The sequence below is a fragment of the Rattus norvegicus genome, chromosome 3 (assembly GCF_036323735.1).
Source record: "Rattus norvegicus strain BN/NHsdMcwi chromosome 3, GRCr8, whole genome shotgun sequence".
Taxonomy (NCBI): domain Eukaryota; kingdom Metazoa; phylum Chordata; class Mammalia; order Rodentia; family Muridae; genus Rattus; species Rattus norvegicus.
In genome coordinates this window covers 120,016,476-120,040,904 of record NC_086021.1, presented here as the reverse complement: position 1 = coordinate 120,040,904, position 24,429 = coordinate 120,016,476, and the positions used below count along the sequence as shown (strand labels likewise).

The window sequence follows — 24,429 nt, the reverse complement described above, 5'->3', positions numbered from 1 at the left end:
AAAAGTAGATGGAAATTTCAGAAATAAATGAATACCTATTAAAGGTAACTCAATCCCAAGGGACAATTGCCACAACTGCCTATATATTATTACTCTTGTCACAAGTCATCTTGTGTTTGCAATAAATTCTGGTTCTACCAAAACACTTTCATCATACCAGAATGAGGAGCCAACATTGTATAAGACCAGTGGACTACTTTTTCAAAAAATAGATTGTCAACCAAGATTTTGTTACTTTTGTTACAAGAATAATTCACTTACAATTGCACTAGAGCTATATCTCTCTGTTCTAGCCACTAGACCCAAGCTTCTCCCCTTCTCAGCCTTTCTAGAACATTTTATTCTTTCAAGACCAGTTTAGGTACATCCTCAAACAATCTGTTTCACTTCTTGTCCAAGTAATCATACTCCAGAATTGACACAGAATTAGTATATCAGGACACAAAGAAAGACTGAGAAAGAAAGGAAGGAGAGAGAAAAGTAAATGGGGAAAGGAAAGTGTTAAGAATCCAGGGTCCGAGGCTGGAGAGATTTCTCAGTGGTTAAGGGCACTGGCTGCTCTTCCAGAGAACTGGGATTTGATTCTTAGCACCCGCATGACAGCTCCAGTCTTGAGGTATCCAACTTCCTCTTCTGGCCTCTGTGTGCACCAGGCATGCATGAAGTACAGAGACACACATGCAGACCAAACACCCGTGTACATAAAATAAGTAACTAATCGTGTTAAGAATGAAAGACTGAAGAGATTGCTCGGCCATAAAGAGTGCATACTGGTTTTGTAGGGAACTAGAGTTCAGTCTCCATTAGGCAGCTCGTGACCACCTATAACTCTAGCTCCAGGGGATTTGACACTCCCTTCTGGCCTCAAAGGACATCCACACACATGTGCTTACACCTGCGCACACACAAACACACACGTGTATACGCATAAAAAACCTTAAATTATTTTTATGTACATAAATTGCATGACAGGAAAACTGGATGCAAGCAGGTTGAATTTTTTCATCTCATCTGCCTTCAAAGTCAAGATCAAGAATTTCATAAATCATTTAGTGTAACTGTCAGCTTGAAGGTGTCCATTGGTTATTGGTTCTATGTAGATTACATGAATTCCAACACTTACTTTTGCTGGTTAGGTACGACCATCATGAACTAAGCTCTGGACCAAGGTATGATCAGTCCCTCTTATTACCTTCATGCTGTTTATATCTTTTTAACATAGTCTCCTTCATATGTTTTCATAGTACAACAAGTTGTAGCAAACTGTATATACCTATAGACTTTAATACTTATGATATTTCTATATTTGTTTGGGACAAAGTATACCAGCTTCTACTTTAAAAGTAATTCAGAGTCTTTTAAAGAGGACTATATGTACACAGAGATTGCTATTAAAAAAAAATACAAAACAAAACAGGTAAATGGAGTAAAGACAGGGTGGGAGCACTCAAGAACATAAAGAGGACAAACTTGTCTCTTTGAGATGATCAGAGAGGACACTGTGAAGGAGGCAGTGTTAGAGATGAACCTAAAGTGTCAAGTTTCTAGAAACAGGGGCAGGAGAGGTTAGCCAGTGAGAAGGCAGTGTGCACATGCTCTAGAGACTAAGGCACACTGTTCTTAGTAAATCGTGATCTGTTGCTCCAGAAGGTGGCTGTGTGAATGACAGTAGAGGATGAGGTTTGAAGGGTAGGTAGATGGTTATAATAGGGAGAACATAAATGCCAAGCTGAATTGTTTAGCATCAGCCCTTTGTATAGAGAACTGGGAAACCTTTTTAACAGGAGACAGAGTGACAGGTACCACTGACAGATTCTGTCCTCAGGTTAAATTGAGTTATAATGGTGAAGATAGAGATGGATGGGATTCAATATATTTGAAAGAGATTATAAAGAAAGAATTGCTTGTGCTGGTGGTGGTGGTGGTGTGATGATGATGGATGGATGGACGGACGGACAGACGAATGGATGAATGGGTATGAATGTGTTTTAAAAAAACAAATACTAAGCTGAAATTCTTAGCTGAGAGATTTGATGGTAGAGGGGAAAGAAATTGGGATAAACGAAAAAATAAAGTGGCTTAGTGTGAAACACAGTAAGCTTATTTTAGATCAAATAATGCTGATGTTACTGTGTGCAATACTCAGAGAGGCCCCTAATTTGACTATTAGGATAAGAGATCAATCAACAGAAGGAAATGGCATTTATCCTCAGATCATTTGTAACTGTAATAGTTTATATTTTCTCAGGAGATTTTACAAAGACAGTTACATGGGGAATTTTTTTTCAAGTGATAGTTTTAAATACCTACAGAACAAGAGTGTCTCAGTCGTATTTATATGGAAGCCTTCAGGATAGAATATGGATTTATCTAGAGTTCAAAATCAGCTATATCATTTACTTTCTATGTAGATTTAAACAAGTTAATGAAACCTTCCAACCTTAACCTTTTAAATAAATAAAGTGGGGGGGGAACAATACCATGTATCTTAGAGTTATTTTAAGATATAAATGAAATTAGCCACAGAAAACTTGGTTATCACAGTGTTACAAAATACAGTAAGGTCTGTAGCTGTGTTATTTACCATTGTCTCTCAAGATCTCTGAAAGTTCTGTAGCATTTCAAATTGGAAGAATAATAGATTTTTTTTGAGACTTCAAAGTACCATGCAAATCCTTAAGATATGAAGGTATTTAAAAAAAACCACTGTGATTACTTTCCTGGCATCTGTTGAACAGAGAGATCCTCTGATTATTAGTGAAAGTGTAAGGTGATATAAAGACTCGTGGTGTATGGTATGAATGTCATGGTGTGTCATAGTGAATGATGGTGGATGGTGATGGATGGTATTGTAGGTGATGAAGCTGTTCATAGTGAATAAGTCTTAGTGAGTGATGGACAAGGGAGTTCTTTGTAGATAACAATGAATGATGGAGGAGGAGGATTTGGAGAGTATGAAGTGTTCATAGTGGTTGACAGTAAATAATGGTAGATGACACAGGAGGTTCATGTTGGGCGATGGTGTTAAATGATGATGGTGAATGGTGGAAGAGTTTAAGGTAAGTGATGGTGAACAATGATGGTTGATGATTTTGAATGATATAAATAATAGTCAAGATGGTAGGCGATGATAGAGGTGTTCAGAGCAGGTGACGTTGAGAATAATGACTGTTTATTGGGATGATCGTGATAGATCTTGGAGGATTATAATTGCATTGATGGCAGGCTTATGGGAAATGTCCTGATAGTAGAAGGTGACATACGTGGTAGCAGATAGAGATTCTAGATTAGGTTATGTCGAATGAGAATAAGGGTTCTTTTAACTGGTGGTATAGTGAGGCTAGAATATTACCATTCCCATAGTGGTCACTACATGTTGTGGAAATTATCAAGGTTAGTGATGACAGTAAAGAAAGTGATTAATAATAGTGTAGATGGTAATGGATACAGAGGATGACAAAAACTAGTAATCATTGAACACTTACCACATATAAAACTGTTCAATATACTTTTATATACATTCACTATTAGATTATAAAATAATCCAGTGTTACAATATCTTAGTCTATTCAGGCAGTTGCAACAAAATTTCATTGGCTTGTTAGGTGTTATGGTTTGTATATGCTCAGCCCAGGGAGAGACAGTATTAGAAGGTGTGGCCCTGTTGGGAGTAGATGTGGCCTTGTTGGAGTAGGTGTGCCACTCTGGGTATGGGCTTTAAGACCCTCATCCTAGCTGCCTGGAAGCTAGTATTTTGCTAGCAGCCTTCAGATGAAGATGTAGAACTCTCTACTCCTCTTGTACAATGCCTGCCTGGATGCTGCCTTGATGATAATGGACTGAACCTCTGAACCTGTGAGGCAGTCACAATTAAATGTTGTCCTTGTAAGAGTTGCCTTGGTCATTTGTTCATAGCAGTAAACCCTAACTAAGATCCTAGGTTATAAAAAAAACATACATTTCTTTCTAAAAGATAATAGAGTGGGAAGCCCAAGGTCAGAGTACCAGCAGACTAATTATATAGTGTAAATGGATTTTAATAAACTCTATTATTTATTGATATGACCCATGCAGCCCCTCAGTAATCAAGGCAGAGTCCTATGAATTTATTTAATCAACCAAGCACAATTACTAGGGGTTACCCTTAATCTATGTTTTCTAGTGCTAGACTGTCTACCCAGATGCACTACCCAAGTACTTAGTTTGAGTCTTCCCAGGTTATTTCTGCTCTCTCAATTATCAGGGGTGGTTTTCACTCAGACACAGGCTCCTGGTCAATCATGTCATATGGAGACCTTCTGTCCTCTCCATCTTCTCTCTCCTTTTTTCACTCTCCTTCTTTCTTCTCTTTGTGGTCCCTACCTGCAACCCCCAGCCTGATAAATGAAACCTCATCTACCTTTAGTTTCCCCAGTGGCTATAGCCACTTTTATTTAACTAATAGCTTTAAATTGGGGGACAAAGTTTCCATAGCATCATTTGGTATATGTGAGGATCTGCTCAACAGGAACCACCAGATCTTGTAGCATGAATACATAGCTACACCAGACCAGTTCCCAACATTTTCCCCTCTTAGTCTAAATAAAAGGCTCTTTCTCTTACACTAGTAAATATCCACTAAGAAAGATTATGAAGACTGTTAGGTAAGATATACACTCACAAAGTCCAGTCCATCTGTATTTGGCAACTTTGGATAAAATATTCTATTATCTACCCTATCTTGGTGAGTTCAAAGTTTTGTACCTAAATCGTTTTCTATTGAAACTTGTATTACTAACCTAAAATGTTTTCTTAGACCTAAAAACATCTTAAATCCTAAACGACTTAAGTTTAATTGTGAGACTCTAACTCTCTAGTCTTTAACCTCATCAGAGACCTAATAAGGAATAAATATTACATGAGTGTGTAGGAAGTGCAGGCAAGCAGCTTCCAAAACTACAGTAATGACAGAGAGAGTTGGATGCCTGAACATTCCCCCAGAATCTTTCTAAAAATGTTGGAGCATCTATCTTCAGCCTTCTGGCCCAGTACATTTGACGGACCTGTATTTGTTAAGCTTGAATTTTAAAGGATTCCTTACCCTGTCTTGGTAGAGCTCGGCAGTCAACTTTCCCGCATCTTGTTTGCCCATTTCAGACAGCATTTTGCCTACAGTTGAAGCAAGAGCTGTTTGCTGCCAAGTGGCACCTTGCCACATTTGAAGCAAACTCCATATGGAGGTTCTCCAATGCTTAGCATCTTCTTTGAAGTAGACTGGGGGTGCTGCCAGGAGCAGACCTGTCTTATTACCGAAAAAGATCTTTTAATAATAAAACAACTTTAAATGTCATATTCTGTATGTGTCTGAGGTTTTTGAAGACCTCCTATCTATTCATAGACTATCTGAATAGGCAAACTTTGTTTGATTTTAGCTATTTACTATCTAGGCAGCATATTTTGTGATAAATTAGTCTAATATATAACATGACCATGGCTGTCTATTAACTTGCATTTCTTAATTATCCTAAACAGTTTGTGATAGCAGCTTTAAAGAGGACTAGAACTTTACATTACATTCTTAACAATCATTTAGGTGGTGGAGAGATGGCTCACTGGTTAAGAGCACTGACTGCTCTTTCAGAGGTCCTGAGTTCAATTCCCATCAACCACATGGTGGCTCACGACCATCTGTAATGGGATCTGATGCCCCCTTCTGGTGTGTCTGAAAACAGCTACAGTATACTAATATAAATAAAATAAATAAATCTTTTTAAAAAAATCATCTAGGCACAATGCCTCAAAAAGTGTTGAAAACAATGTATACATAGTATGTTTTAACAAAAACAACCTCAAATTTTGTATCAGCATACAAAGATCTATACCAGTGTAACAAAATGTAACCTCAATATATATCAGTATACAAAGATCTATACCAATGTAAGATTATTGGCTATAAAATGTTCTTCAGTTCTCAACCCTTCTCCCCCTACAATACACTGTTTACTCACTACGATAACAAATATCATAGCTGAAATAGCAAGGTTCTCTGGAACTCAGTTATAAAAATGCTACTCCTGTTCATAAATGCCACACTGATGAGCTAATCATTCCCAAAGGTCCCACCTTTAAACACTATTTCATTGAGAATTAAGATTCAAGCTATGAATTTGGCACCATACAAACATTTGCCCCATAGCTGTAGGTACAGTTGTCTTCATGATCTTAAAGGTAAGTCCTGGAAGCTTGAAGAGATTAAATGTTTTGCTTCAAAGCTGTGTCAGTAGAAGGGCATAGAAACATGAGTAAGGATGGTCCAGAGGCCAGCTCCCTGAAAAGCAAAATAAATGACATTTTCTCCTCTCAGTTTGTCAAGACCTGTGGCATAGTCAGATGTGGCATAATTCTGGTACTCAGAAGGCTGAGGCAGGAGGGTTTCAAGTGAGAGGCTACTTTGAGTGACATGGTCTCTTGGAATGAGGAGAAGAGAAAGAAAGAAAGGGAAGAAAGAAGAATAATTATATTGTTTATATTTTTAAAAATATTTTAAACCCTTTGATATCAAAATGATACAATTGGAGAACTCTAGTATTATTTTAATGGAATATTTTAATATTTGATATGACCTTTCTAAATAGAATTTTAATAAAAGTAATTTCTTAAAGCAGATCCTTTCCTCTATTGCATTTACTGTCTCTTGATTGCCTTGCATAAAAGCCTTGGGTTGTGTTTATTTCTGCAAGAAATGAAGTCTCTATGTACCTGAAAATGGCAAACTCTGGAGCCAGACACAGGATTTGCCTGTTTGTCTATGTCCAGCCACTTCCTAATGTCAGAACTAAGAAGGAGAAGATCTCATACCAGGCCACAAAAGGGGAAGATATTCTGAGCTTTGTGTTTGAGCCACCTCTTTGTTGGCTTATAGATATTCTTGTGAAAAATACAGTTATTTCCTAGTTCTTGGAAGCTGCTGCCCCATCAGCAGCCATAATTCACATATCTGTCATGCGACATGTGAAGACCATGTGAGCAGCTGTAAGAAGTAATGAAATGTGTTCTAGAAGTTGTGTGTCTTCCTACTCAAAGCAGAAAATAGGGCAGTTATGATTAGAATTGTTATGAAGGTATCTAAAGTCACTGCTAAAGGTTCTGTATCCTGTCACACCTACACATGCAATGCACATCTATGTGTGGCTATGCCATGAAAGATGGCGTTTGCTGGAATTTGATAAAGTCAGTCTGTGTACGAATGTATAGAGAAGCAAACTGTATTAAATAACATCTTGAAGAAAGAAACAGTTGTATCTCTTCTAATCTCTTAATTTTTGAGATCACTTAATTGTATTGTGTCCCCTTAAGTGTTTATAAAGAGGTCATGCTGATGAACCCTGTAGCTCTTTGGGATGCATACACCTACTAGGGTTAAGAGTACAAAATGGAATCTTAGCTGTAATGCTCATACAAGGTGTAGGTGCTTGAGAATCATCTTGTACACTCTGTCTGTACATTGATGGAGTCAGAAAGGATTTATTAACTTTTCTCACGACCAGTACTAAAAACCAGGGGTGCTCAGGACAAAAATATATAATAGATGGTGTTTGTTCTAAAATTTACAATATAGTTGGAAAGATCCAATAAAGTATCAAAAATATCACCAACAACAAAGGACTATTGTAGAAGGGTAAACGTTAACAATGTCATTGTGTACCCAAAAGATACTACCAACTAGGATGATAAGAGATGCTCCATTGTTCCTAGATCAGCGACTAGAAGGTCTATGATAGTTTGAATCAATGAAATAATCAGCTAAACCTCTCTGGCTTGCTCTTGTCTTATCACAGTGGTTACAAACAGATGCCTAGCTTCTCCTCAGAACAAGAGGAGACATAATGTCTTCAGTGCCTATGATGATTTAGTTTGGTCAGGTCTTCTGGAATGATGACGAAAGTGGCATTTACTGAGAAACATGTTTTGAATCTTAGCACGCTTAATGAACCCCATGTGCTCTCTCACTCCTAGGGGATCTCTTTTTTCCCTGGGACTAATTGAAATCTGTGAATTTGTACAACTTGGGTTCTTGCAAACAGAAGCTAACAATGGTCTGATAATACAGCCATAGGCAGAATTTTCTCTGAAATCATTTCAAGCTTCTCCTTTGAGTGAAATCTACTCATTTATTCAAGGATTCTTAGCTGGGCAGTGGTGGTACATGCCTTTAATTCCAGGAATAGGGGCTTTGGGAACAGGGGACACAGAGGCAGGCTGATCACTACAAGTTGAAGGACAGCCTGGTCTACAGAGCTAGTTCTAGAACAGCCAGGGCTACACAAAGAAACCCTGTCTTGAAAAAACTCTTTTGTAGATGAGGTTGTAGCTCAGAGCAGAATACTTGCCTAACATGCACAGGCCCTGGGTTCAATTCTAAGCACTTAAAAAATAAACAATAACTATTTTTGATGCTTAATATATGTCAAAATTAGCAAAACTGTGAGCACACAGGATTAAATAATTCATAGTACTCTGTTCTTATAAAATGTGCAGGTTAGTGTGAAAAGCAGGCCAAGGAAGGGTTTAAGATGACCACTTTTCCAGGACTCTCATGTTTTAAGATACTCCTGAAGAATTTCATAAAGTTCCCCAAGTCAACAATTTATGACAAGAGAATGGGAAGAAAGAAAACATTGCATGCAAACAGACAAAAACAAAACTGTAGTTATAACACAGGGAGTAAGAAAAGATAATAGGTAGAAGATGAGATCAGTGAGGTTCTATTAATTGGAGTCTGGAGTCTGACACCTTTACTGACATAAAATGGAGAGAATCATTTCGTCCAACTGCTCAGACATATTAGAAAGAAAGCCATGGCATTAACAATCCTGAGTTGAGAGCCTTTGAAGAAAGGAACTTTGGGCATCCACATAGTTGTTAATTTCATTTCTTATTTTGGAGTACCAGCAAAAATATTGTGGGTGTCCTTGGGCAAAAGCAGTTTACCTCAAAATGTTCTTCCTCCCTTAACAAATACCCCCAAAGCTCAACATTCAGCTTCACCAGAGTAGACTTACACTCCTCTGTCCCCACTACTCCATGAAGCTTTTGCAAATTCTTCTTCTCAGTCCCCTGTCTAGTCAGCCACAGTGGTTAGATTCTGTTCTCTTCCTCTTGAAGAGTACATTTGCATCCCCAACATATGTCCAAATTAAAATAATCAGGGAATAGCTTCCTGGGTCAGTTCTCAGAGTCAACCTAATTAGCTAAATTCTGAAGATGTGAAATTTGGATTAAAGGGGGCTAATTGGGCAAATTAACTTAGATGTAATCTCAATATCCAACTCTGATTTCTCAGCTTCTGCTTCTGGTACTTCTGTATCCCATAAACTCTATGGTGCTAATTGCTATGGGATGAGCTGAGCTGAATACAGCATGCTGATTAGAAAATGTGCTAACCTTCAAGCACTGCCAGTATGAGCTAAAAACATCAGAGTGCAGTCTTTGGGTCAGTCTTGTTAATAAGGCTGGATTTTACCTTCAATTTATATATATATATATATATATATATATATATATATATATATATATATATATCCTGCTAAGAATAACAGGCTACAAATATTTGAAAGTCATGAATACAATACATCTATGTCTAAGAGTACTTGTTTTTGAATATGTTGCTCCTTCTGGTACTTGTACTGAAATCTCCCTACTGCGAGTAAGCTATGTCAGGATGTATTGAGACTATCAGGTGGAACTGACATGCTATTCTTTTATAAAATATCTCTATATTTAATATTGGAGAATTTAATACATGCACACATGTGTTTTGATCAAATCAATACCCCCACCACTTTTCCCTACAGGTATTCTTTTATTTAACCTTTGGAGCCTAATTAGTGCTGCCTGTATGTGCAGGGATTGTGCTCTTTGGTCACAGTATATTGGGTGAGACTTGAATTTGAATAGACATTGGTTTTTTTTTTTGAGAAAGAATCTCACTGTCCATTCCAGGCTGGACTTGAACATGCCAGTCTCTTGACTTGGCCTCCTAGCCCTAAGGTTATAGGTATAGGCTTCTGTGCCTAGCTCGAGGATGGAAAATACCTTCACAAATTCTCTAAACTCTCCATGAAGAAATAAACTATATGACAATTAATGAACAATGAGGAGCGGTTTAAATTCAGTTTAGTGAAAAGTTCTGGATCAAGTGAACATAACTCTAAAACATTCTTACAATCCCACAAGAGCTCTCATTTTTATATCACTAATTGTAGTACTAGATGAATCCCAAGGCTGTGAACAAGCTGGCCAAGTGCCTTACTATGCTATATGCTCAGGCTTAGTTATTCCAAATAAAACATTTTCATGAAACAAAATTTAAACTGCCCAGATATTTTTAAAATAGGTCTGTAAATGATCTGATCTTCCTCCCTCTAGATTGCGAAGCCTAAATCTTCCTCCTTTAAGTGTGAACTTAGGTTTAGTAAAACACTTTGAATGATTAAAATACTGCAAGATGAGCATATGTAGCCAGATTATTACCTGCTCTCTTGATCTGTGGGAAGCCAGTAGCCATGTCGTGAGGACACCCAGGAACCCCTCCAAAGGGGTCAACGTGGTAAGGAACTGAGGCCTGAGTCTGCCATCCAACAAGCAATTGAGGTATCATGCCAACAACCGTATCATGAACTTAGAAGTTGAACCCCCAGCTACAGACAAATTGCCAGAAGACCGCAGCTGAAACCAACCCGAAGCTGTAACTTCAAATGCATCCCAAGCCAGGACCATCTAGATTAGTTACTCCCGAAGTCCACACCTATGGAAACTGAGCTGGATGGTCATTGTGTTAGACTGTGATGATGTCAGGAATATCTTCAGAGGACTTAAGAACTCCATAGCCAGCCAGCCATGTGCACCTTTAATCTCAGCACTGGGAGGTGGACACAGGCAGATTTCTCTGAGTTTGAGACTAGCCTGGTCTACAATGTAACTTCAGGACAGCCAGGGCTCTGTTACACAGAAAAACCCTGTCTTGAAAAACCAAGAAGAAAAGAGAAAACTCCATAGCTATCCAAATGCTCACTCTCTAACAGTTTACCACCCAAGAAATACTTAATGGTTTTGAAGAAAAACATTTTTATTTAGGCTTCATGTAATACGCATTTTTGAAAAAACATGCATTTGAGTCTGGCTCAGGGATCACATTCTCGAACATAAACTAGGTTTTCACCGGAGAAAGAAGGTATGTTTTATAAATTGCTTAAACAAGCTGTAACTCCACTTTGGAATGTAAATGGTTTTTGAGACTCGGCAGCTCCCCCGTCCTAACTGTTCCTTTTCCTTTGTCACTGGCCAGCTCATCCTTAGTTTCTCCAAAGAAAAAATGCAAAGAGAGCACAGAGTGCTCTGCCCTGTGCCTTTCCTCTGAGCTATTACCAGAAAAATTTATCCAGCAGATTCTTCATCTCAATCAAAGACTTCTGATATCATGAAATTAGTCCTATAAATTCAGATTGTTCTGGGACATGTGTTTAACTCCATGAGAGTCACCGAGTAAAGAGCTATGTTATCATTTCCCCCAGATGAGCTGTGGCATGATGGCTTAGTTATCTTCTTACTACTCAAGGAAGGAGGCCAAGTGTTAACTCCTCAATGCTTAGTAAGATATGAAGCTCTTTTGTCTGCAAGCCACTTGTAAATGACCTTGTTAGCAGGAGACTGAGTGGTATATGTGCCCTCCAAGGGCCTCAACATGGTAGGGTCATCCCAGAGGTTAGAGAAAAAAAGATCCTGAGCTGAAGACCAAGATTCTATTCCACAGTGGTCAATTCTGTAATGAATAGATCTGGCCTCGTTTATCAGAGGTCACCTTTCCTTCACCACTCTTTCCTTATCATATTAATAGGTGGCAAAGCAAATGAAACACTGCTCTCCCAGCTCATCTGCTACAAATAACTTCCAGGTTGTCCTTTCCGGAGGGAAGGACACCGGACCTCTCTCTCCCTCAGGTGAAAGTGTGGAGGAAAATGCCAGTGTTGTGGTCAAGTTGCTCATCAGACGTCCCGAGTGCTTTGGTCCAGCTCTGAGGGGTGAAGGAGGGAACGGACTGCTGGCAGCTATGCAGGGTGCCATTAAGATCTCAGAGAGCCCTGCCCTCGACCTTCCTTCCCAGGGTTACAAGACGGAAGTGTAAGTGAATTACTCCAGCATGTGTACAGTTGGTGGGCTGCCAAATACTGTCAGTTGGTGAAGTGCTAGGGTGGGATCAGTAACTTGGCCTGGTAGAAAGAGCAGATGTTTTATGGTGGTTAAACCGCTTAAAAATCACACTTTGTCAGGCCTGTGGTTGTTTTGACTTGTCCTTGAGCTGAGGGATCAGTAGCAGCTTCTTCCATTTCCACCACTCAGCACAGCCCGCAAACCACTGAGGTGGCAAAGCCTTCACAACACTTGCCTCCATCATTGCCTCAGGAGCACCACTCAGGAAAGTGTTCTGAGTATTTGGATTCCTTGCAGATGGTTGTGGAATTTAAAGGTTCAGAGTCTAGTGGGTGCGGTATCTGATTGCCTTGTTACTTCCCCCCTACCATGTCCAGTAGCCATTTGCCTTCCTTTATCTAGTTTATACCCCATAGTCTACAGACTGTGTGTAACCCAGTGGAGTTGACTCACCAGCCAGTTGGCTTTCCTTTCCCCTTCGTCATCAGCTCTGAGAGATGATCACGGAGATCTCAAAATACATTCATCTCAACTTTCTCATATAACCTGAGGTAAAACTAAGAACCAAAGAAATACAGCTTGTTAATCCCAAAGCCAGCATGCTAACACAGCTATCCTGACTCCTTGTCCAGCCGGCTTTCTGTGCATACACAAAGATGAAGAGGGGATGAATAGTGGATAGCATCTAAATTCATGTTTCAAAGTTCATGGGACGCCAGAGTAGCATGGGCCCCTCTGAGCTTACTGGATAAAACCAGAAGGGAAAAGTTGTGAGGAAAGTTTGTTCAACCAGAATGAGGTGTTCTTTTTAAGAAGTGCCTGACTCTAAGCAAGGCAGTCTCTCACACGCCTTCCCCATGTTGATTCTTTCTCTTCAGCACACAGGACGATGAAGAGGAGGAAGAGATTGTGCACATGGGCAATGCAATTATGTCATTTTATTCAGCGCTTATCGATCTATTAGGCCGATGTGCTCCTGAAATGCATGTAAGTGACAGAGCTTCCTGACAGCAGTTTTAAGGATTCTGAATCAAGGACTCCAAGGAAGCCCTAAATGTAGTTTCTTCATTTGGGTCTGGGATTTACTAATAAGCTTCTCTCTAGATTACTTTTAGCTAACACCAAAGTACTTTCCTCATTGGGCCACATTCTAAGAGAGAAAACGAGAAAGGGAGAGAGGGAGAGGGGGGAGAGCGAGCGAGCGAGCGAGCGAGAGAGAGAGAGACAGACAGACAGACAGACCTTTGGTACTATCTGGATATAATCTCTATATATTTTGTTTAAAGCCTTCCAAAATGAGTCTTCCATGTGCCTCAGCTTGGTCAAAATGTAGCTAACCTGGTTTTTTACCATACCATTGTGACCTCATGAGTACCCCAGGGACACTCTGTGTGGGAAATCCTGTCTTGATATCCATGGCTTTGGTCTCTAGGAAAACAGTTGGGAGTTTCACAGGCACACACACAAAGGTGGTTCTGTCTGATGTGGTATCTTCTTAGACCTCCAGTTTTGACCTAAAAGTGTACATTCCCTTCCATTTTTCACCTCTGCTGATGGGTTATTTGGTGGCTTTTCATATACAACCATACACTGGAATTGAGAGGAAATAGTTGATCTTCTTATGGAAGGAAAATCTAAATCTTGGCTTTGGAAGCTTGTCAGAATTACTAGGATTCCGGTTCCTTCTATGATGTACCAGCCCTACCCCATCAGCCTCTCTTTATATTTCAGTTACTTTAATGAAAGAAAGGAACTGAGAAGGAAGGCAGGGAAGCAGCAGGGTGCCCTACAGCATAGGAGAAGTGCCAGGCCCCTTTTGTTCCTGCTCTAATTCTCTTGATCACTTCTGTATCACTTCTGGAAGAAAGTTACATAGCTGGCATGTTCTCAAAAATGACAGCGCATGAAAGGTAACTCACGAGCCTGCCTAAAGAAGAAATAAATACCTTCCTTTCTGCCTACAACCTCCCTGCCCTAACATACTACACACACACACACACACACACACACACACACACACACACACACACACACCTTCTCAGCATCCCTCCCTGGGCCCTTCTCCGCAGACAGAAAGGTGTAAGCTGCACCATCACTGACAGTCGCAAGAATGGGAGGTGTCAGGCAGAGTAGGAGCATAGAATGCATCTTTCTCTGGGGCCACTGAGCTCCATGTCTCAAAATCCATCGGCCCACCTGGGCTGATCTGGTCCTCAGTTCCCGGATGTTACTTTTCAGCAGAAGGTCCACTGCCCTCTCTTGGGAGACCTCTTGATACCTGTGTACATGCAGCTCAGCTAGTTAGTATGTGTATAAATGAACCTATCTTCTTTGGGATAACTCCAACGAAACACTCAAACTGTCTCTTAGAATCTCTGTACTCTTCTTGCCCACACCCAACATTCTTCAAGTTCAGGAGAAACTGATATCTGTAAGTCATTTTCTCATCTGCTACAATACCGAACTCCAGTGTAGCAGATGCACTGTCAGGACTGACAGGCCTGCGAAGGCTCCTGCTGAGTTAACTGCTGAGGCTTTTAGCCTCACTGAAGAAAGAGTGTGGCTGTGGTCAACTTATAGTAAATCAAGGGATGGTTTCTCTTTCCCTGTGGCCACAAGTATCAGTAGCAGTTAGGGAATTCAGAAATACAACCTTGCTGATAAGACCATTCTCCTGCCTTAGGTTGGGGTGAGGGGTGGGGAGGGGTGCAGTGTGGCAGGTGTGGAGGCCTCATCTGTCTAATCTCTTTCCTGTGTGACAGCTCATCCAAACAGGCAAAGGGGAAGCCATCCGGATCCGGTCCATCCTGCGCTCCCTGGTCCCCACAGAAGACCTGGTTGGAATCATCAGCATTCCCCTGAAGCTGCCCTCCCTAAACAAAGGTAGGGAAGCAACTTTGGGCTGAGCCTGCCCTCTAACACTTGCCCGCTCAACAGCAGGACATGTGCCTTCAGAGAGGCCACTGCCAGATCACAGTGCAGGCTGCCCGAGGGAAAGGCCCTGTTCTTTTTCCAGTGGTGAATTTTTTGTAGGCCTCACCTAGCTCCTCTGTCATCTGCTTCCCTGTGTCAAGATGGCCAAATCTTTGGTCGTTGGGTACAGATACACCTTACCATTCTGGGATCAGGGACCACTCTAACTTTCTGAGAGGTGGTAAAATGAGCAGCCCTCAGCATGGCTTGACTCTGCCTTCTCTTCGGGTACATGATAGATTTGAAAGGATAGGATGAGTCTGGCTGTCAGAGGGCTTCCCAAACTGCCATTCCATGGAACATCTTCAAACTTACAGAATGGGGGCTCTCCGACAATAAATACAGGAATTACTGTAGAATACTTGCCTTAGTCAGGGTTTCTATTGCTGTAAAGAGATAGCGTGATCATGTCAACTCTTATAAAGGACAATATTTAATTGGGGCTGGCTTACAGTTTCAGAGGTTTGTCCCATGATCTTCGTGGTGGGAAACATGGAGGCATGCAGGCAGACATGGTGCTGGAGAAGGAACTGAGAGTTCTACAGCTTGATCCCCCAGGGAGCAGAAAGAGACTAGGCCACTAAGCATGGCCTGAGACCTCAAAGCCAGCTGCTCCACAGTGACATACTTGCTCCAATATTGCACACCTACTTCAATAAGGCCACACCTACTTCTTCAATAAGGCCACACCTACTTCTTCAATAAGGCCACACCTACTTCTTCAATAAGGCCACTCCTACTTCTTCAATAAAGCTACACCTACTTCTTCAATAAGGCCACACCTACTTCTTCAATAAGGCCACACCTACTTCTTCAATAAGGCCACACCTACTTCTTCAATAAAACCACACCTACTTCTTCAATAAGGCCACACCTACTTCTTCAATAAGGCCACACCTACTTCTTCAATAAGGCCACACATTCTAATAATGCCACTCCCTGTGGGCCAAGCAATCAAACACTTCTGAATTCCCCTTATGGTTAAATTAGTAACATTGGACATAGGAACAAATATTTTCTGCCTACATGATGACCATATTTTAATGAACTGCTTGAGAAAGAGAAAAACAGAGTTACCCGATTGAAAAAGTCTATAAGGGGTCGGTCAGTCCTATGCAAACCACCACAATACATATTTTTTAAAATGTTCTAGAATTTTTGCCACTTTTATAACTTCACAAAGCACAGTGAAATAATAGTGTGTCTGAGAAAACAGATGTTAACTGCCATGTTTCCCAGTGATGTGGTGCTTTCTTTGAGCACAGAATACTTGCTCAATCTCACAGAAACAATATTCATCAAAGTACCACAGCTGTGCAAGGGCGCAAGTTAGCCTCAGACATTCAGCTCCCAGTCTTCCTTGTGCTGAGGGATGAGAGGCTGCATGGGCACCCTTCTGTCTTAGCAGTCCACACAGACTTCTTGGCAGAAGGAGGCCCTAGGACAGACAGCACCTCAGCCCTATGGCTTCTGAGATGCCTTAGGAAGTCTGCTCGAGTACAGCACTGCACATGCTGCACATCTTGGTCATGTGAGGGTTCTCTTTCCTAGTTTTTTGTGTGAGACTGAAGAGACAAAGCTGGTTTTTATCCTCCCTAAAAATTCTTTTTATTCTCCAGGCTTATCGAGTTTATTTTCTCTGTGGATCCCTCGCTTCATCCCTGAGCCAGCTTTGCTTTTTTTTTTTTTTTTTTTTTTTTTTTTGGCTTTTTTCTCTCACTTTCTTTTTATTCAATAAGACTAAGATGACGGGCAGACTTCATCTAAGTATTGCCTAAAGCAGACACTGAAGGAGTGCTTGCCAGTTTGCGCTGTGCTCTGATATGATGACCACAGACGTGACCTGTTAGGAAATTGTATCCACTTTCTCACCGTTTGGCCACTCACATTCCTACATCATCCACCAAAGAACAGTAGCTCAAGCTTGATTTCCTCCAGTTTTCCCCTTTTTTAGGATAGATATCCTCACCGTAGGCGACTCCATGCTGCCAATGCGGTATCATAGAACACAGAAAGAGAAGGCATAAAGCCTACCACCACTGTGTTGTGTTTTCGATCGATAAATTACAGCTGATACAAATAACTGATTAGAATTTACAATCTCATAAAACTGCAAAGCTTCTGTAAGGCAAAGGACACTGTGGTTAGGACAAAACGGCAACCAACAGATTGGGAAAAGATCTTTACCAATCCTACAACAGATAGAGGCCTTATATCCAAAATATACAAGGAACTCAAGAAGTTAGACCGCAGGGAAACAAATAACCCTATTAAAAATGGGGTTCAGAGCTAAACAAAGAATTCACAGCTGAGGAATGCCGAATGGCTGAGAAACACCTAAAGAAATGTTCAACATCTTTAGTCATAAGGGAAATGCAAATCAAAACAACCCTGAGATTTCACCTCACACCAGTGCGATTGGCTAAGATCAAAAACTCAGGTGACAGCAGATGCTGGCGAGGATGTGGAGAAAGAGGAACACTCCTCCATTGTTGGTGGGATTGCAGACTGGTAAAACCATTCTGGAAATCAGTCTGGAGGTTCCTCAGAAAATTGGACATTGAACTGCCTGAGGATCCAGCTATACCTCTCTTGGGCATATACCCAAAAGATGCCTCAACATATAAAAGAGACACGTGCTCCACTATGTTCATCGCAGCCTTATTTATAATAGCCAGAAAATGGAAAGAACCCAGATGCCCTTCAACAGAGGAATGGATACAGAGAATGTGGTACATCTACACAATGGAATATTACTCAGCTATCAAAAACAACGAGTTTATGAAATTCGTAGGCAAATGGTTGGAACTGGAAAATATCATCCTGAGTGAGCTAACCCAATCACAGAAAGACATACATGGTATGCACTCATTGATAAGTGGCTATTGGCCCAAATGCTTGAATTACCCTAGATCCCTAGAACAAACGAAACTCAAGACGGATGATCAAAATGTGAATGCTTCACTCCTTCTTTAAATGAGGAAAAAGAATACCCTTGGCAGGGAAGGGAGAGGCAAAGATTAAAACAGAGACTGAAGGAACACCCATTCAGAGCCTGCCCCACATGTGGCCCATACATATACAGCCACCCAATTAGACAAGATGGATGAAGCAAAGAAGTGCAGACCGACAGGAGCCGGATGTAGATCGCTCCTGAGAGACACAGCCAGAATACAGCAAATACAGAGGCGAATGCCAGCAGCAAACCACTGAACTGAGAATAGGTCCCCTGTTGAAGGAATCAGAGAAAGAACTGGAAGAGCTTGAAGGGGCTCGAGACCCCAAAAGTACAACAATGCCAAGCAACCAGAGCTTCCAGGGACTAAGCCACTACCTAAAGACTATACATGGACTGACCCTGGACTCTGACCCCATAGGTAGCAATGAATATCCTAGTAAGAGCACCAGTGGAAGGGGAAGCCCTGGGTCCTGCTAAGACTGAACCCCCAGTGAACTAGTCTATGGGGGGAGGGCGGCAATGGGGGGAGGGTTGGGAAGGGAACACCCATAAGGAAGGGGAGGGGGGAGGGGGATGTTTGCCCGGAAACCGGGAAAGGGAATAACACTCGAAATGTATATAAGAAATACTCAAGTTAATAAAAAAAAAAAAAAAGAATTTACAGTAAAATTAGAAATTAGTGAACAATGACTGTGAGTTACCTTTTAAAACAATCTACTTCGTGTAAGTTTAAACGTTTAATAACAGACTTGTTCAATAACTGGCTCACAGAGATTTGACAGTTGCTTCTCCTATCCTTGCTTAAGCAGCTTCCTGCTTGGTTCTTACTTCCTGTTGCTCTAACACTCAATGCGCAGTGGACAGACACGTTCTATGCTGCGTTTCAAACTGCAGAAACAGGAAATGACGTGCTCTGTTTTTCAGATGGGTCCGTCAGCGAGCCAGACATGGCGGCCAACTTCTGTCCTGACCACAAAGCACCCATGGTGCTGTTCTTGGACCGTGTTTATGGCATTAAAGATCAAACTTTTCTGCTCCACTTGCTGGAAGTTGGGTTTTTACCCGATTTACGAGCTTCTGCATCTCTAGATACAGTAAGTAGCTAAAATAAAGAGGGTGGAAGGGAATTCCCTCATGGTTAAATTAGTTTCATTGGACATAGGAACAAATATTTTCTACCTCCTGATGATCATAATTTAATATCCTGCTTGAGAATGAGAAAAACAGAGATACTCAAAACTGGAAGATTGTCATGTATTGGCCTAAAAATGTATATGCAGGTAAATCTGGCCTTAATTTTCTGTCCAATCCCTTCAATTGAAGTTTCTCACAATCCAGCCTCCACAGTATCTCAAACCCTGGGGCAATATTTCTTAAGGAAATGGAACAGGTAACCACTATGATATTCATCATAGAATGTTTTCATAGCATCCGTGTTACCCATCAGGCACTAATAGCAATTTTCTGTTATCTAAATCCTGTTTAAACCAGTTATGAGTGTCACCAAAGGTCCCCCAAAAGAATATATATATATGTATATATATATATGTACACACATATATATACACATATGTATATGAATATGGTTCTGTTGCTTATGCAAAAGGTTGGATGGAGGCATTTCAAGCCAGAAATATTCTTCATTCTCACTTATTTTTTCTCATGCACTGACCACCAGGAAGGATAGTCTATAGCCAGAGGTATGGCAGAGGTCAGTACAAGAGGCCAAAGGCAACCACACAGTTGGAAATCAAAGCTGGGATAAAGAAATCCAGCATCCACAGGCATCAAGACAAGAAGTGTCTGACCATAAGATAAGAAATGCCAACTGTCATATCTGTGTCTTGCTGGAAGTGAGAAGTGAGGACACAAGGATCAGCTTAATTCCAAAAAAAAAAACTTATATGCTTATTTGCACTTCGTCTTCTCATGGGTGCCATCTGGTGTCCAGTAGTGAGAATTGCAAGCTTTGGGGTGAGGAGTCAGCTGGCAGAACCCAGATTCCTTAATTCATGGAGACAGGGCATAAAAATGAGGAACAGTCTATCAATGAAGGCGTCAGAGCCATAGGATATTTTTAGATCTTCACCGTGCCCCACCTACCATTACTTTTGCTTGGAGATTTTCTATAAATCTCTAGGTTTTAAAAAACTTTTAAAATTTGTGGACTTCCAAGTTTTCTGATTAAAGTATTTAAATTTTTTTTTGTAATTCAAACAGCAAATTCTATTCCAGCATCTGCTGTTAGATCATATGCTTGCCAGATCATCATCTTACCCCCCCCAAAAAAAAGAGGTTTTTCTGTTCAGTGCCTCATCTGAGAACCGTCAAGCCACAGGAATCGGAGCCTCCCTCATTTTAACTACACTGTCTCCGAAAGTGATAAACGGAAATGGAGCTGTTTTTTCCAGTGTGGTTACCAATGCCTCCAGAAGACAAATTTCTGATAATTAATACCAATACCCAGAAATGTGGAGGGTTCAAAGAGAACAGTTTTTGAAATCATAAGTTGCAGGGAATGTCCGTTCAGAGATAATAGCTGTGATAATTGCAGGAAATAATGACATTATTTTCTCTGTGGGTCTCCAGACTTCTGTTGAGTCCTTGGGTTTTCAACAGTGACGTGAGTCACGCTTTGGCTATATTTAGTGCCACTGAATGGCTCTTCCTTTAATTCAGCTTGTCCGTCTACGTTTACAAAGAGGAACATTGTTAGCAAAGACTCTACCAGGGCTTTAGAAAAGACCCAGATTTCTGTTCCTTTTTTGTGCTCCTCATGGACTGTCGGGTTCCCTTTAGTGAGGTCAACGCTCAGATCATTTATCCGGTTGTGAGCTGCTCATGGTACTGACAAAGTGACTAGTGGGCGTCAGAGATCTACTCTCTCTTTGTAAAGCTGGTGAATTTGAGGGACGTGGCAGTCTATAACCATTTATTAACCTTAAATAAAAGAAGATATGTGAGACTCCTATAAGGTAACAAATACAAGATAAATCCGGAGTGATTGTGCAATAGCTCAGAACCTGGAAATTCAAATACCAAGGATGCTGGGTTAAACGACCCATCAATTGATTGTAGTGAAAGTTTAGTAATCTTCTTTGCGACCATTCACTAAGCAGCCATCTTTATATGCTTGCTTTGTTCTGGGGGTGGGGACTAATCTCTTTTTATTTTCATTTAAATGAGAAACAGTAATGAGTAGGTATACGGGGGAGGGTCCAGGTGAGGAAAGAGTGAAACTCAGTTTAGCCCAATTTAGGTAACCCCGGGCTGGGCCAAGACGTCAAGATGTCTGACCTCAGCTTGTTTATTTGTGTGATATTTAAACATATCACAATTTTGGGGGGGGGAATCATATAGCAATTACTCAGCCCCATGAGTACAGTGACGTTTAAGACATGTTTGCATTGAAGCTCTTTCCAAAGTACATATGGCTTCATCTGTTAGGTGGGTCCTTTTTGCTTTAGAAGCAAATGCTCACGATAAGGGTGGGGAGAGTGACTGAGGTAAATATTGTGCCTGCCAAAGTCAGGATTTGGCCTGGCCCTAAGATAACACAGAAGTCACTTAGGATGTGGTAAAGTACGAATGACAGCTCTCACAAGGATGAGTTTTAAGGCCTACAAGCCATGCTCAAGATTTAAAGGGAAAGGGTCTGGGATAAGTAAAACAAATTCTGGGGGGCGTGGGCTGGGTGTGTCTCATCATATCAAAAAGGACCACCAGGTTGTAAACTACATCCATTCCCAGCATTCAGAAGGAGGACAGGTTAAATATCTCCTTCCAGGATGATAGGATGCCTGTGTGTTTTTCTCCCCTGGCTCTGCCAGTACGTACCTGCAAGCACATTGGCTTTTGCCTCTCCTGGTAGGCTGTGACTAGAGCAATGTGTAAGTTTCCCTGACCTTGCATGGAGCTCCATGTGCAGGCTCAATGGGCTGCTTTCTCAGAGGTTAACCGATGCCCCCGTTCCCTTTCTCAGGTGTCCCTCAGCACCACAGAGGCCGCGCTGGCACTGAATAGGTATTTATGTTCGGCTGTGCTCCCGCTCCTTACTAGATGCGCCCCTCTCTTTTCTGGGACAGAGCACTGTACTTCTCTGATCGACTCTACACTGCAGACAATATACAGACTTTCCAAAGGACGGTCCCTCACCAAGGCACAGAGGGACACCATAGAAGAATGTTTGCTAGCCATTTGCAAGTAAGTGTGCCCTCCTGTGGTTTTTACTTGTGCATAAGTATCCTTGCCGAATGCATTTATGTTGTCACGGTTAGGCAGTATGTAATTCTATCATAGAATAATGCATCATGAAACCGGTTGTAAAGTCTGAGGCCACTACTCAGCCTTTGTCACATACCCAGACGACCATTTCTCTTTGAATGTGCTTGGTCACATGATCTGCTGTGTAATTACCTCTCATTACGAGGAAGGGAAGAGTACTTTTCAGGATTTACCCATTCCTGGTGAAAAACTAGGAAAACTGATGTCTTTTGTGCCTGAATTATTTCTATGATGGACTAATTATCTAGTTCTGCAATGAAACCCAGAGAGATTTCTCCACTATCTAAAAGAGATAACTTTTACACAGAAACAAGACTCTACATGTAAATCAAAACAGTCCACCTCCAGGTTTCCCAAGACTTAAGCAAAAGGATCTGGTCACAGTGGGGAAAAAAGACAATAATAGCTTTTGCCAGTGTACACAGATATCAAAAGCAGCAAAGAACCTTGGGAATCTGTATCAAGTCTGCAAGGACAAAGGATGTAGTGCTTTTGAGTAACTAGCATCACACCCTGGCCTGGGATCCCAACCTCCTGCTTTAAGCCATTAGTTTCCCTGCTAGGCTATGAGTTAGGATCACTTTCCGCGACCCTAGAAAAATATCCCAGTTCCATATCCCAGCCCCAGGATTCAAAATCCTGAGGGATGGAATCCGGTGTTAGCGTTGAGCTCCTTGAATAATTGGTCCTATTAATGATATGCAGCTGTGCTTGAGAATTACTAGTGAAATGGTCAACAGGCTCCCATTTTAGGGGCCAGAGGGACATCACTCCTAGTTCTTGTTAATGACATATGTCCCAGATGCATGCATTAGAAAGCTCATGATAGCTAGAAGAAATTGTTCTTCATTCAAACATCAAGGAAAAGGCAATCTCAAATAGGTGATATTGTGACTTACCTATTAGACTCTTTGTAATGAGAATGATACAAATGCTGGCTGATGTGGGGCAGCCAAGACTCTCACCGCTGATGGGAATACAAAATAGTGTATCTACTTTGTCAGACAACGTGGCAGTTTCTCCCAAAACTGTAATTTCAACAATCATATTCCTTGTGTTTACTCAAATTATTTGATAGCTTATAGCACATAAAAACTTATATACTTATATCATTGTATACATTATATAAAGCATAAATACATTCTATTATAGAAAAACCTGATTTTTATATCATGTTAGTCATCATTAACAAAGCTTAAAACAACCAAGATAGCCTTCAGAAATTCAGTGGATTAAAAAACAAAAAAACTATGGTAAGTCCAGGAAACGAAATATTACTCAGTACTAAAAAGTACTATTAAGCCACAATAAGAAATGGAGAATGTGTATTTCTAAGCCAGAGAAAGTCGTTTCAAAAGGCTTCTGTTATAAGATTCTAGATACAAGACATTTGGGGAAGCTTTTGCAAAAGCCTTTGAGCTAGTAAAATTATTGGTGATTTCCAGAAGTTCTGGGAAAAGACATGGAGCACCGGGAAGTTTGGGGACAATGGAAAATATACTGTGTCATCTATGCTGGTAAAGCTATGTCATTGTTCATTTGTCCAGACTCACACACTGTCCATCACAGAGAATGAGCCCCGGTTTAAACTTTGGACTTTGCTGCTGCTGCTGTATCCCTGTAGGCTTCTCTGTTGTAGCCAATGAAATGTCCTTGTGGGGAACATTGGCAATGGGCAAAGGATGAGATCGTACAAGTGGGCATAGAAGGGGCCTGTGGGAACTCTGTCTTCCTCTCCATCTTTTTGTGACTCTAAAATAGGCACAAATAAATTTTAAAATGTGTAAGGAACAGCCTAGTACATTTCGAATATAAAAGCTGTCATAAAGATGTTTTAGCAAAGTTAACCTGCATTCTCTCTCTCTGTAGCCTTCTAAAGCCCAGAGACTTCACCACAAAGTACTATTTGTCTAACATGAGAAGTTATAGGGTTAGAAGTTGGCAGAGACTCAAGGCTCAAAACGGCTTTTCCAATATATTGTGCAGGCTGGTCTTATGTCAATTTGACAAAACCTAAAATCGTC

At 40.8% G+C, this 24,429-nt stretch overlaps 1 protein-coding gene across 14 annotated transcripts in view; it reads left to right on the top strand.

The window, feature by feature from the left end:
• The window catches only part of Ryr3 (ryanodine receptor 3), a 547,337-nt gene that overhangs the window by 392,561 nt on the left and 130,347 nt on the right, over window positions 1–24,429 (top strand). For all 14 annotated transcript variants that reach the window (XR_010064867.1, XR_010064868.1, XM_063284953.1 and 11 more), the window contains 5 exons: window positions 11,979–12,159; window positions 13,068–13,176; window positions 14,952–15,072; window positions 19,046–19,215; window positions 22,104–22,324. Coding sequence is in view for 12 of the 14 variants with exons in the window: in XM_063284953.1 (XP_063141023.1) it covers window positions 11,979–12,159; window positions 13,068–13,176; window positions 14,952–15,072; window positions 19,046–19,215; window positions 22,104–22,324 (802 nt within the window). In the remaining 2 variants the exon portion in view is untranslated. The remainder of the gene's footprint in view (window positions 1–11,978; window positions 12,160–13,067; window positions 13,177–14,951; window positions 15,073–19,045; window positions 19,216–22,103; window positions 22,325–24,429) is intronic.